Below are 15,891 nucleotides of genomic sequence, written 5' to 3' on the forward strand. Positions count from 1 at the left end.
TGGTGCAACCAAGCCTGGAATTAGGGCCTCACTATAATAAAATCACAACAAGCTTGACCGTTTCATATTACATGCATAGTGGCTTGATCTAATGCTTGAATATAAGTTCACAACATCTGTAGAGGTTGCTTTATTTCTGCCTCGGCTATAACATATCGATGAAAACATGTATATACTCATTATCTGAACATACTATAGGTTATATTGACACACGTTGGATATAAAAAAAAAATCAATTATTTCATATATCGCCATTCTCTCTATCGCAAAAGCAGATTCCATGCACGACTGCAGCTGTTTCAAAGTCTCGCATCACAACATGTTATCATGACAGCGATAACTGTGGTAAATTTTATTTTTCACAAAACTTTATTGCCCAAACTATCAGTGAACAGTGATTTGTCAGGTTTTATGATCATCATAACTATCATAGTCATTATATGTTATTATTATTATTATCATCATTACTTACTTATTCTTATCACCATCAACATCATCATTATTGTGATCACTGTTATTGCTATCATTACTATCCGTTTATCGTCGATTTAGTTAAAAATTTCATGTGTTTCTGTTTGCATTTGGGAAGTGCGCCATTGGATTTGGGTCGCATCAACGCGAATTCTCTCTTTCAATGTTGCATGCACATGCTCGAGTCAACACGATTTCGTCAGTGCCGTATATAAAGAGAGTCTGGCCAACTCGGTTTTCGGGATATGAGATTTGAAGCCTGTGATTGGTCAAAAGCTGGTCCCATGATCTACAGGCGCCATGTCGTTACCAAAGTCAATTACGCGGGCGCGAGCATAGCTCACACGCAGTGCCCATTGTTCATTTCGCGCAGCTACGCGCTAATGTTGCTTGCCTTTAGGACGTCCCCAATATTGGTCACGGTGCAGTGGGTATAATAATTGTCATTGCCGTTGTCTACTTTATCGAAGTAGAAGGTATACACGAAAGATATTTTGATATTATTATCTTACCGCGATAAACTAGGGAGGTGACTCCCTGGATAAACTGAAGATTCGTCATGCCTTCCTGCGCAGCATGGCGTTGCATGAAAGAACCTGGCACAATTAGTGTAATTGCACACCGCTTTCCGACAGATCTAAAAGGAAGGAAAAAGTGGGAAATCGGAGTGCGACGAGAAAGCAGATCCAAACACAAAAGGAAGGAAAAAGTTGGAAATGAGAGTGCGACCAGAAATCTGGTCATCGAGTAGCAACTCGTTTCTGTTCCAGGTGAGATTCATTTTACAGGTCAAAGGATCAAAGTTAGGAAAATGTTGAAATTCTACTATCTACAGGTGTGATCTATTGTTGAAATATTATTACATAGTTCCTCCATACCTTGGGGATTACCCAATGTATATTAAAAAAAACAGTATTGGCATGCCACCATCACTCCAAATTGACACGTACGGAAAGGTTTTGGCTATGATGGTCAAAGGTCAAGTGAAATACTAACATGACAGGATTTTCCCTATATTTTTTAAATGACCGCTCAAAGTATTTGAATTGTCATAAAGATAGATTAGTCAAAGTAAAAATGCTCAAATTCCTTAATACTTGCTCAGTCTGCGAGTCTTTAACAATAAAATTCCATCCATTCACACCTAGTTTAGGGAAAGTAAACACTCGACGCATTAAATTTTGTGACAAACACGCCATTTTTTTTTCTACCAGGTATGTGAAACTTTCGTGTAACATTGGAAAGACGTACTCCAGACCTGTTAAGAGAACAATATGGCGGAGGTCTACCAGTCGCCGTTATCTTGTATAGGACATTTTCATTTGTTTTTTTACTTACTACATATCTATTCAATGATCATGGCAGTGTAGTTCTAATTTGGTGCGGATGCCACCGAGGATATCCCTCATAACGTAATCCAGGTACTGTCTTGTGCTTAGTTCAATTTCAGATCTTTCTCTTTAAATTATTTTTAAACAATTTGAGATCATTTTACATACCTTAATACGCACTTATCGATGACGTTGCCATGTTGTACATTGTACATAAGTGTATTCCTTTTGAATTACATACTAATGTGTACTAGTAGGCCTTCATGCCAGTTTCATACATATGGGAGTAAATAGGATGGTAATTGATGGTTATGTACGTGCGAATCATTAACAATTGTGGAATTCGTCTATCGTCTGTGCACAGCTAGAATTGTAAATTTATATATCATTTTGTTATACAACAATCTTGTTACCTGGACAACTTGCTAAATACAATATATTTATAGCATACAGTCTGGTGACAGATAATGACCCCGCCATTGTAACTTCCTTTTTTTTTTACAGCAATTTATCATGATATTCCTATAAAGGAATTATGCCTATTATTCATCAAGTTTATGTACCTTTGTGTTTGTGTCTATATGAATGTGTAAGAATGATTGCCATGACAGTTGGCTTTGTTCAACATGGTTGGAATGAAAGAATGTCCCTCCCCCAACCTACCCCCCCCCCCTTTCTCTCTCTCCCTCTCTAAGAAAAAAAAGTTAAGCATTGCAGACAGTATGTCCCTTGCGCCTTTGGGACGCCTGCGCGTACACGCTAGTTCCCCAAGCGCACGCGCTAAAACCCTAAGCGCACTGTCCGCTGGGTAACGACATGGCGTCCAATTCATGAGTTGGCACTGGATTTCGTCTGCGATATGCGCCCTCATGAGTCCACTCTCAGATACCATTCATCCAAATCTTTTACTAGCGGACGACGCACCCACCCACCTACACCGCCGCCGCGCTGGCCAGCGACCCGGGGGCTGCGGCGCCACGAGTACCATGCATGCTGCTTGCTCAAACCAAAGATCGTATCGAACGATCTTTGCTCAAGCTATTGATACTAGCTCAGTTAGCTACTAGCTCAAGTAGCGCGTGCTTGTCGACTAGCGCTGGCTTCACCAAACCGGCTGGAGGAACAAGCTCAGCTCAGCTAACCTAAGTAACGAGACGTACCCTTTCCTTTTGGATACTATTACCCAAGAGGTAGGACCTACCTATTGTACTTGTCTACACTGTCACAAGTAAGTTGTGTTGAGCTGTATAATATTGACCGCCTCATACAAAACGGAAGAACCCCAAAACGTTCGTTAGTGCAGTGGTAATTACTTTGTCACTGTCAGCTGTCCCACCTACCGAAAATTGTGTTGGCATTTAAAATCCGTCCATACAAACCAAACACTGAAAGACGAAATGTCACGTCGGAAAACGTTATCACGCTTACTGCTAAGTGCTAATAACTGATTGCAGAAAACCTGACAGTTACAGAAGAAGAGTGACACCGTATTCAGGGCTGGTGGAACGGGGGGGGGGGGGGGGGGGGGGGGGGGGCCTTGGCCGTTGGATTTGTACTCCTGATGGATTTTTTTAACTGGAGCTGGAGGTACCAATCGTAACAAAAGCAGAAATGTCTGATCATTTTAATATGATAGGAGAAATTTCTTTACGCCCAGTTCTCCATAAAGCAAAACGTAGAAAGATTTAGAATATTTATGGGATAAAGCAGATACATTTAATCTCCGAAAGGATATGGAAAATTTTTTTCAAGTTTTCCAGGCCAATTATGCACATAAGACAGTGGAGGAGAACTGGAACGCATTTAAGGAAGCTATTCATAGCAGTGTTGATTCAAATGTTCCTTCAAGGTATAAGAGTACTCGATTTAATCTTCCTTGGATAAACGGAACCCTCAAGCGATTAATTAGAAAGAAAAATAGGGCGTTTTATAGTGCCAAAACAGATGGATCCCATCAGAACTGGTGCCGTTATAGGCAGCTTCGTAAGCAAGTCCAAAAAGAACTTCGAAAAGCTGAACAATATTATTTAGGAACAACAGTTTTTGACTCACTCATTTCCAACCCCAAGAAATTTTGGTCTTTTATTAAGCAAAAGAGGCGTGACACAAATGGTATATCGGCTTTATATTCCAAGGGAAAACTAGCCGATACAGCTCGTGAAAAAACTGAAGTGTTCAGTGATCAATATCAATCAGTTTTCACTAAAGAAGATTTGGTTAATATTCCTCATATGGGACAGAGACAAATCCCAACAATATCAGATTTGATTATTTCTACAGAAGGTATTATGAAACTTCTTAAGAACTTAGATGTGAATAAAGCCTCAGGCCCAGACGGCATTTCTCCCAAATTCCTCAAGTCATGTGCTGCGCAAGTAGCACCTATATTGCAAGTCATATTTACGCAAAGTCTTCGGACTGGCACGCTACCCCGAGATTGGAGACAAGCTAACATAAATGTTTTGTACAAGAATAGTAGCAGATCCGACCCAGCCAACTACAGGCCGGTATCCCTCACATCCATCTGCTGCAAAGTCTTAGAACATATCATTTATCGCCACATTATGAGCCATCTGGAGGATAACAATATCCTCAGTAACACACAACATGGATTCAGATCCAGACGGTCGTGTGAGTCCCAACTGATTACAACAATTCATCATATTTTCTCCTCTGTCAAAACCATTAAGCAAGTTGACGCTGTTGTGTTAGACTTTGCAAAAGCGTTTGATACTGTACCACATCAGAGGCTCCTTCATCGCCTCAAGTACCTGGTATCTTGGAATCCAGGGCTCACTACTTTCATGGATTTCACAATTTCTCTCAGAAAGAGAACAAACAGTCGTAGTCCAAGGGTCATCCTCAAGACCCGTTCATGTTTCTTCAGGAGTGCCCCAAGGCACTGTTCTGGGCCCATTGCTTTTCTTATCATATATTAATAATCTCCCTGATCAAGTTTCATCCAACGTCTGCTTATTCGCAGACGATTGTGTAGTTTACCGTCCCATTAAGACACATAAAGATTGCGTCATACTTCAACAAGATCTACGTACCTTAGAGGCTTGGGGAAAAAGATGGCTAATGAAATACAAGCTGGACAAATGCAACGTTATGCGCTTCACAAGGAAGTCTCAATCCATTCATCACACGTACACCTTATCCGGTCACCAGATAGAAACAGTGTCCAGTCACAAATACCTAGGAGTTGTCTTATCAGACAAATTAAAATGGAATAGACATATTGATATAACTACAGCCAGAGCAAGCAGCATGATTGGCTTCCTTCGTCGTAATTTACATAATGCACCGAGAAATGTTAAATTACAAGCATATGAGAGCCTAGTGTGTCCCCACTTGGAGTATTGCTGTACAGTATGGGACCCCTTCACTCAACGTAACATCTCCAAGATTCAAGCAGTACAAAATAGAGCAGCCAGATTCATCTGTAATGATTACAAGTGGCAATCTTCTGTCTCCGGAATGATAAAGGATCTCAAACTTCATCCACTCCCAGAACGACGCAAGCTTTTAAGGCTATCAACATTTCATAAAATAAAGCACGGTAATATTGATTTAAATCTCGAGGATTATATCAGTCCCGCTCAAGCACCGAGAGGTATGACAACCCGAAGTTATCATCCTGATAATTACTCTACTTTATACGGTTCCTCAACTGCTCTCGCCAACTCCTTCTTCCATAGAACAGCGAAGGATTGGAATAATCTGCCGAGTAACATAAAGCAGATTCATAGATTTGACACATTCAAAGAAGCGCTCCAGCGTCACCTCCGTTGTGATTAGCTGCACATCACACCACAGTGCTGAGTGATACTCTATCCAGAGTTTTTCAGCGTATTCATCCAGATCCAGATCCAGAATACAAATGTAATGACTAATGTAAATTACATATCTGAAATTCCACAAAACCAAATAAATTGCACCAAAATCACTGAATACCTGGATGTAATACAGTAGGTTATGTGTGTATTTCCAATTTCTCGAGCAAATTTGAACCAAATCAGTTATCCGAAGTGTTGATATATTGATGTCAACTTTCTTTACCTCCCAACATCCACAACACCAATCTCTTTCCTGATAATAGGACTGCACTGCACTGTAGGCTAGGCCTACTTGTCTGTTCACCCAGCACACATTACACGTACACCATAGTTTAGGTAGGATCATGTACTACTAGTACTTCATAAAGGAGAACGACCGGAAGTCTCGACAGGACCACCTACTACTTCAAATTATGTTATGATGATGTGATGATGTCCACTGATTGATGATGTCATTGCTCAGAATGACTCACTCTTTCATGAGTCTCTATATAATCTTATATAAATTTGCTGTCATGGTGTATGCCACCTGCACTATTTAAAACTGTATTTAGCTGTGTAATATGATGTGATGAATCTTTCAAGTAACCAGGAGCTAAAATTAATGTACAATGATTATGGCAAGCTGAAAGAAGTCGGAGAAAAGCATGTGTCTGTCTGTCTGCGTCTGTGTATGTTCGTGTGAGCAGTCTAGGAACTATATTTCTCAACCAATTCCATTCAATTTGCCATAGTCATATTTGTACATTGATTTTTAGCTCCCGTGGAGTCATGAAGATAGGTTGCATGATAGTAGACTAACTTCAATAAGCCAGTTCAGGGTTAGCTCATGTACAGATGGGTACAAATGACCTTTCTTCTTTCTCATTTGATTAGGCACTCCACTAGTCTTCAAGCAACAGAATGCATTAGCTTGCCCGATGTAACAATTCATGGAATTCATCAGTCATGTTCAAACAAAGGATGTACTCGCATAGACCAGGTGACCCGAATGATCCATCGATTGGCACTTCGGAAAACATCCATTTATTTTGCATTGAATGTAATGACAATCTTCTTCTATTGATATTGCCAAATACTGCTTTTGCTGCCAGGTGGATGTGATGGCAAGCACCACTTTAATACAAGGATTACTTGAATAATCATTACATCACAGATGCTTATCTCAGTGAATTTAAAAACCAACAAGCTCTGCTGGTACAAATGACCTTTTTCTGCTCATGCTCAAAGTGGAACACCGAACTGGCTTATTTTAGATTGTGCAGGCAGCTGCTGTGTACTGTGAGGCTCACAAAGTAAGTTGAGCAACAGCATGAAAGTTGACATTGATATGAACACATTCCAATATCCAGTTTGGTTCATATTTACATGTGTGATTGGAAATCTATAAAATATTTGCTGTGATTTTGTTGGAATTTCTGTCAGCGGAATTTGAGATGTTGACATGGATATGAAAGTACCTTAGTGCTGATTCACTCAGATTTCTGCATAAAGGGCGCATACTGTATACCTTAATTTTTGTAAGTGCAGAGCTACCAAGTCTCACGCATTCTGCGTGAGACTCGAGCATTTAGGGGCCATCTCACAATCTCACGCATGGCACCCATTTTTCTCACGCATCAGGCGAAGTTTGCAACTTGGGCCTATAATAATGAGCATAGCTCAAAAGATTAAAGTGCTAGTTGCAAATGACGGTATATTTCCCTTTTGTCTTGTATATAAGTCACCGGAGTATGCACCTGATCGCACCATTAAGAGCTAAAAATTGAAAAAGCTCCTTACCGTGGGACTCAGGCCACAGGGGGAAAAAAATCCCTCCCACACCCTCGCTCGCGCACACATTCGCATGCTGAGATGCCTAGTCATGAAAATCTCACTCATAAATTTTTTTTGAACTTGGCATCCCTGTAAGTGTAAACCTGTGATGACTTTTGTCTACTCCTAAAGATCAATGTCAATTGTTTGTAAAGTTTGAGGGAGTACATGTTCAACTGCATGTGTTTAGACTTTTGAATAGTCCTTTCTTCCTCTAGACAATTCAAGAGCTAACCTATCTGTCCATTTTGACAAAAGCTGAGCTCATGACTCATGAGATGAGGTTACATCATGGTAAGAGGCATGACAATATATCCAGACATAGATTTATAGACAGATAAAACATTGTTTGCATAACTTACTTACAGGCATTGTGCATTTGAATTTGATCACATAGAACCTGAAATTGATAAATCACAAGATTATCGTTGCTATCTTAAAAGAAAAAAAAAATCCGGAAAGCGGCGTTTATTTTCATACTTTACTGTGTTTTAATACAGAAGAATCAAGCTTACATATTTTTCCAGCCTTGTGTAAGCCATGTTTATCCATGTAATAATTTAATCGAACATGTAGTGATTTAACATAATCTTCTCTCTCACTCTCTCTACTACAGTCTTCAAAGATGGCACATGCATTTACCAAGGTGCTCAGGTTCTGGATTGCCATGGTTGGCTTCATGGCTGTTGGCAATGCAATGCAGTGCTTCATGGAAAGCTCATTCCTTGCTACCAGGATGTACACACAGGCTCAGGATATGGGTAAAAATACAATGCAATCCAGATTTATAGAGCAGTCTGAAGCTTCCTTTCATCTCTTTTTATTTTAGTTTTATTTCATTTACTCATTTTTTTTTTCATTCTGGTGATGCAAGTTTATTACATGTTCAACAAAGATTTAACAATTTGCCCACATATGTCATTTTAACTACATTTTTCTGACTCTTTGTGCACACTTTCCATGAACTAACATCCATTATCTGTGTCTGCAAGAAGAAATGTATTCTGCATTAAAGTCAGATATTGTGTCAAATTTGTTTTTTCCTTGCTCTGTAAGCTCCTACAGACACTGAAATGTTAGCTGATAAATACCATTGAAGAGCTTTTCCCCAGTAAGTACTAGAATGCGGAGCATGCATACACCCAGTACTATTGTTTTGTGAGTGCACAGGGAGCACTGGAAGACGACGAGGCGGTATCCTCACCCTCCTGCGAACACACTAGCAAATGAGGAACCGAGGAGCAGCCAAATATAAAAGTGCATACTCGCATAAAAGTTCAAAAGTTCAAATATGTGCTGTAAAAATGTTATTTCACTACGCAAAAAGTCCGCCATTACTAGGTGAGTAATAGCAACCCCCATGAAAAATCAGACACCATTCTAGTTTACCCTCAAGTGGTGGGGAAGAGAAAAATATCTTTGATACATACTGTACTTAATTGGCTTTTGGCCACAATAGAAATATGCATGTCAATCAAAAGCCAGATTAGAACTCAATATGGATGAAAATAAATATGGTTTCCTGAGATTTGAAAAACAACAACTAAGCAGTTCATAGCATACATGACTGAATGTTAGACAAAAATGGTAACACTTATTGCCAGTTTGAAAAAAAAAAGATACAAAGTAATTTTTTCTCACATTTCTGGCAAAATCCATGAAATTTAAGATAAAGGCATGTATACCTAACATAACAGGATTTACAGCCCAGGTGGAACAGGAAGTGGTCATTTATGCAGGGCAATATACAATGTAGATTTAATTGCCCATTCAATTATGTTGACTGTCTTCAACAGAGAGATTCAAATCCAAGCCGAAAATGCATTCGTTCTCCTTACATTATATAATTCTGCACTCTACAATGTTCAGAAAAGTTGTGTTCTTTATTGGCAATGTGCTTGCTTGTTAGTTTCTTCCTTGTTCTCATGTTTTTTACATGCATTTTTCTGAAACTGCCATGAGCACCAAATGGTGGACCTGTGTCCTTTACTGCACTTTACATATAGCCACTATTACTTTATTATTGTTGTCAGGAAGAGGCTGTATCCTAACTATCAAAACTTTCACATCAATGCCATAAAACTGAAATTTATTGCTTGGAAAAAATACATAAGAGGTGGCCAATGGTCGGCAGTTCACAAAAACATTGAACAGTACATCAAAATGACACAGCATTTCTCATTGCATATTAACTGATGACAATTAAACAGTATGATACTTAAGGTAATTTATATACACTACAAAAAAAGTGTACATCATCAAAATGGTGCACAATAATGTCAAAACGAAAACAGAAACTCCTCTGCTTCAATCTTTTTCTCGAACTCTTTTCATTTCAAAGTATCACCATTTCGATTACAAGGAGTTACTCTTTAGATATGATACAAAGTGTATTGACAAATGAACATAAAATTCTGTGATTAAAACAGCACACTTTGAACTCACAATGCAAGAAACTTCAAGGGAAAATTATCTAGTTTCCTCCTTGAATACTGTAATATAGCATCACAGGTAAAAGAAGCCCTGAATCTGAATCATCACACAAGAAAGCAGTCAAAGAATTACAAGTTGAGGCGATTAAAATTGTACATATATAATGTATTAAAGTGACTTCAAATGGTGAGATAAGAATGTTTCAATAATCTTTGAATAGCAACTGTAAAAACTTACAAAATCAAACTTGTACCTGTATTAATTCTTTGCTTCCAGAAAGACACCTTGAACCTATTGGTACAAACAATGTCTAATGAATATTAATCACAATGTGGAAGTCCTACGTTATGTGCATGTACATATATGTGTATGTATCATATGTGAGGAAATGTAAACGCATACAGCTGTTCAAGTGTTTCTTTTTCAAGGTTGAATAATCTCTGTATAATCCTTTGACTATTAAGGGAAGTGGCTTTCTTCTGTGAACACCTTTGAAATTGTTGAGAAAATCCTTCTGTTTTTAATAATTGGTATGTAATGTCCTCCTTAGGCTTCCCAACTACCACTACACGTGTATTTAACCCCACACATAGATTGACCAAAAGACAGGTGCCGCATATACAGTATACCAAAGTAATTGCCACATCACTCTTCCTTAGCTGTCAGACACATCACAGCAAGTTTCAAATTGTCTTCACTTCTCAGATATTGGTTTTCAAGATTTGTATTGCTCTTTTGCCCTCTTTTGTTTACAGCTGTATGTCTGAAGTACAGTGAGAATTGAAATGGCCTTTTACCCAACAGTGAATTCCATAGATTGAATACCAGCAACCAACAATTCATGCTCAACATCATAGTGCATTCCCTTGCATATTACACATGATACTGTACATGCAAATATGCAACAGATAGCAGTATCAAAATAGTGTACTGGGTACACAATATGCATAGTAACAATGTAAAGGGTCTGATATTACATAAAGTGATAAAGCCCCGAAAGGACAAACAAAAAGGATAAATCTCAGGAAAATTTAACTGCTCATTCCCTTAGTTCCCAGGTTGCGTGTTTTTACCATTTGTTGGGTTATATCCCAAAGTTTCATTATAATGACATAAAAAATGCAGGTTCGAAGGATTTTTTTATAAATTTTAACAGGAGTGCACTGTAATAACAGAAGGTCTGAGGAAGAATGTACAGTGTCATGGTGATATGCATGGAAATCACAATACAGATGAAGCATACCAGCTAAACGGTGACACGACATTTGCTTCTGCGACAATTGCTCAAGTCTTATTTTCTCCAGGGACTTTAATAGGGTTAAGGTTGTGATAGGGTTCTAGGTTTAGTTTGATGCGAGGATTAATTAGGGTCAGGATTATGCTTTTGGATAGAATTTATGTTTGGTTTGGCTTATGCAGATCAGCGGTACATGGGAGCAGTTTCGTCGCAGTAGCAAACGTCATGGAACCCAGCTAAACAGCTTCCTCGCTATGCGCTGCTGCCTTCAGCTTACGTCTACTTCTTCTTTGAATGGAAGCAATTATACTCTGCACTTTATACTTGATATCTTTCCACTCCTTTCCAGAGAGAATTTGAAACTGTTCCATGAATTGCAAACATTCATCTTTTTGGGGGACCTCCTTCCTTTTGATGAAATCTTTGAGACCAATCCACACGGCCTCCGTTTCCTGTGGTGTCCACTTCCGTGAGCGGTTTGATGTGTCTGTGTGAAAAAGAAAAAGAAAAGCAAATCTTTCTTTCAGTATAGCATAATTATACAGCAGCTGAAGAGCTGAACTGCATTGCAATTTGCAACATAATTTACATGCACCTGTAGTTTGAAATTATTCTGCCTTCAAACAAAGAATAAAGTCACTTATCATCACAGTACATAATTACATGTATTGTCAAACTATAAGAACTATGAGGCGGTCTGTTAGCCACAGTGACACAACATTTGCTCCTGCAACAATTGCTCCAGTCTTATTTTCTGAAAGGATTGAGGGCTGGGATTTGGGTTGTAATAGGGTTTTAGATTTACTTGGATGTGAGGATTAGGATTAGGGTTATGTTTGTGGGTAGAATCTTTGTTTGGTCTAGCATGCAGATATTTCATTGTAACAACTGTTGCATGAGCAAATGTCATGGAACCTTTAGCCATATTAGAGGTGGATTAGCTCCGTGAGGAGAGGGACTAGATTCACTGTTTTTTGTTGGGTTTTTTTGAGAGGTAAAGTGCCAATGAGAACAGTAGTGACAGCATTGCACAGATGATAGCTTTAGTTATTTATGCTTTTTCATAAAACTTCTCTGCAGTACAAAGTTTACATGATGCAAGTTCCCTGAAAAAGTTGAGCTCAAGTGCAGTAAGAAAATAGCTTCGTACCACCGAGATGTTTCTTGGGCACCTGTCTGCTGTTGATGGATGATGAGCTTCCGGGTGCCTGGGAAGCTTTTGGAGTGCTCCCCTGTGCACTCTGATTGCTAGAAGAGTTCTGTCTGCTCAAGTGATCTGAATACAAATGGACAATCACGTGAATAAATGGACCGAAAATATGTTCTCTTTTACCACCAGCTCAAAGGTGCAACCTTAGTCAAAAGATGAAATGGAACAAGTACAGTATTAGGAATGACAGAAAGTGTGGAATCTCGAAGGTACAGTATTTGCAGTAATACAAGGTGATACAAAGATGAGTAGCACTGTCTGCGATGGTCCTTCAAAGGTGATTTGCCAAAAATCTAGTGTTACCATCCTCGACTAAAAAAAAGGGGTCATTTTCAATTTTCTTCAGAATTTGAATTTTCAATGTGAAAAAAATAATTCAGATTTCTTTACTTGTAATCATAAAGTGGAAGATCTATTTTAAAAGGGTACTGCATGGCAAGGACATGATACAGCACTCATAGATACACATGGTGAATAGCAATTAAAAAAAAAAGGTTCACACTTTGAAAAGTTCAATTCATTTTCAAATCAAGCTATGAATGAAAGCATATGTAATACATGGTTTGAAAAAAAAAGTGTTCTACCTTGAATCGTGCAGAGTCATTTTTGGGTGGTATGTGTTCATGCTTCGATGAGCTTGAGGCGTTTTAGATTGCAAGTGCAAAAATTGACTTGCGCAAAAGTGCATGTATAAAGTGATGGAACGAATTGAATGTATCAAATAGGAGGCATTACATCTACCTATGCTTTTTTCTCTCTTTTTCAGAAGCAAAGTAACACACACACACACAGAACACTATTAAAAATAGTTGATCTTTGGTTGTTTTTTCTCAGAAGACTGCTTATGTGCTTATGTGATATTTTATTACCATGTGACCTGCTAGCATCTCTAGAGACTTCATCTTCTTTGCTTTGATGGGCACTGTAATCAATCCATGTGATGTCTGTGTAACACAAGGAAAAGATAAAGAAGCAATTGTTACACACCATATTCTCTTCATATCATGGTTCGTCATTAACATGATCAGCCAATTTACAGCACAGTATGATCCTGGCGTCGTTCTCTCTATTACAATTAAAATTTCCAGTTCTGAAACGTTTTATGGACTGTGCTTTTACCATGGTATCTGAAACTTTAAAAAGAGAAAAACCTATTCATGTTAAATTAAGATATACACTTTGATATTCAATAGCATTTTCCCCTCTTTTAATCACAGTGAGACACTTGTTAAGTCAACTCAATGTTGAAAAAAAAAATTTTCAAGGAGATATTCAACTTCTGCTGCATCAGCATGTACAGAGTAAGACCATGCATGTAAATTGGGCTTTTTATTTTTATCATTTTTTATCTATAATTCAGCATGTGCACTGGACACTTACATACTAGTACGTGAAGTTGACTGTGCTCGCAGACACCCACACTATAATATCAGGGCTCAGCATGAACTTTTTTTGTCTGGTGGCCCATTTTGGGCCATGAAAATCTTTAAATCTGAAATTTTAGTGTCTTATAAAAGATCTGTAGTGGTAAAAAAAAGAGAGCAAAAATAGCAATCCAGTTTGAATCTTAGTTGCCCAATTGGGCCATTAAAAGATACATTTGGTGCCCAGACACCATTTTTTCCCCCCAGGACCACCACTAACATTGAGCCCTGTATATGTAGGCAAAAAAATATTGTCGAATGAACTCCAAAGTGGTGGGGGCATTTAAAATACATTGTGCCCTACAGGTGTGAGAAATAATATTCTGAATCAGATCTAGCTTCTTCTTTATTTAAAGAAAAAAAATATTGACATTGCTGATAATGATAGTATGATGATGTACAGGCAACTCCCATTAAAATGAACTCCTCGGAATCAACACTTTTCTTTCATTATATCAACATTTCTTTAAAATGAAACAAATAAAGTACCTATAAGTAGTCAATAATGTTAGGACCTGAACTACATGTATTACTTAGTTGTCAAGAAATGTCACACCGAAGTTCGTTATGACATGAATGCACTGCATATAACAGGTATACTGCATTAATGACATACACTGTATATTCTATGAATATACAAGCATACATCCAATGAATCTAATGAATTAATAGTGTTTATTTTGGGGGTGAATTCATTGATGTCATAGGGTTGAGAAGCTAGATTGAATTTAGTTTGATAGAAAGAAGAAGCTTTGGATTACTGGAATACTGTTTCTCACACCTTTAACCCTAACTAGGGCGGGCTATCAAGGTAGTTGATAGAGCCGGGGGGGGGGGGGGGGGGGGCCCTCCAGATCTCGGCCGTCGATCGCACGATCGCGACGAAAATTGGTACACACATTGCCTATAATGTAATCTAAAATACCTTGAAGTTAATGTTTTAAAAAACTATCAATTATGCCAAATTATGCTAATTTATGCATAATGATGCATGAAATCAGACTTTTTGGAATAAATCAGAAAATAAAGCTCAAAACAGGCACATTTTTTGTGTAAATATTCTTTTTAGTGTCCTTAGCAAATGTAATAAAAAAATTGTGATATCAGAAAAAATTCTTAAGTATTTTATTGTTTTTTAATTTCTTATGTATTTCTTTGTTTTTTCAACTTTATGTTTTTCATTTTTTCGAAGAAATTTGTCCACGACTTTGCTCCGAACAAGAAAATATGTTATTCATTGATTTTAATCAATAAAACACCAAAATAATCATGCTTTTATGAAATTTGCCTGTAAGCACAGTTTGCAATGAAATTGTACATGAATTCACTTTTTTGAGCAATTTTTGGTCTGACATGCATACATGTACATATTTATGCGTAACTTCGGAACCGCGCGCCTGGGCGTCACAAATTTGGTGTCAAAAGATGCGGGAGACTCGAAAGAAAAAAGTCATGAAACACCACGGCGATAGCTTTTTGCGATTGCGATACATCACGCGGAACGTTGAGGGGGGCCTTGGAGGCCCCCCCTGGCCTAGTTAGGGTTAATGTATATTTTACTAATACACACATTACATGATTAGTTCATTAATTCACTATTAGTTTTTCCTGTGTTAAATGCATAAACTTACCATCTAAGTCAATGTTGTCAAGGGGCCCCTCAAGGCATTCTGCCAGCCATCCATGGTCCATTGCTACCAGCAGTTTGCACACCTTGGCAAGATCAAGTGTTGAGTCACTCAAGTGATAGGGATGCATGTGAATGTAGTGGGCGAGATGATCTGCTATCCAACCAACCTCAGTTTTTGCAAGAGCTAATACTTGTGCAACAGTTGAAGCATATATCCTCATGCTTGGGCTCTGTAATAATGGTGTTATGTCTGCCACACCTGCACTCTTGCACACCTTAGCAACAGCATCGTTCCCTTGCACATGTGTTGTCTTCCAGGCTACTGCAAAGAGGTATTCATTTGAAGGAAAGATTCCATAGTTTTCCCTCAGAGACACAATCAGATCCAATGCTTCCTTTGCGAAAGGTGGTATTACTACAGCCACATCCTTTCCTAGCTTGTCATGGATTTTGATCAGGTCTAGTGTATTCATTAGCTGTCTTCCAGCGGAGGATAGGCTC

General features: G+C 38.4%; 1 protein-coding gene across 1 annotated transcript in view; it reads left to right on the forward strand.

Moving 5' to 3' along the window:
- Nucleotides 1-2,969: 2,969 nt before the first annotated feature.
- Nucleotides 2,970-15,891, forward strand: part of LOC139730915 (ergosterol biosynthetic protein 28 homolog) — a 62,461-nt gene continuing 49,539 nt past the window's right edge. Inside the window, exons 1-2 of the mRNA XM_071641795.1 lie at nt 2,970-3,030; nt 8,073-8,217. Of these exons, the coding sequence (XP_071497896.1) occupies nt 8,082-8,217 (136 nt within the window). The 5' untranslated portion in view covers nt 2,970-3,030; nt 8,073-8,081. The remainder of the gene's footprint in view (nt 3,031-8,072; nt 8,218-15,891) is intronic.

Source organism: Diadema antillarum, unplaced genomic scaffold (assembly GCF_040938485.1).
Source record: "Diadema antillarum isolate AM-2024a unplaced genomic scaffold, OU_Dant_1.0 seq00000343_RagTag, whole genome shotgun sequence".
Classification (NCBI taxonomy): domain Eukaryota; kingdom Metazoa; phylum Echinodermata; class Echinoidea; order Diadematoida; family Diadematidae; genus Diadema; species Diadema antillarum.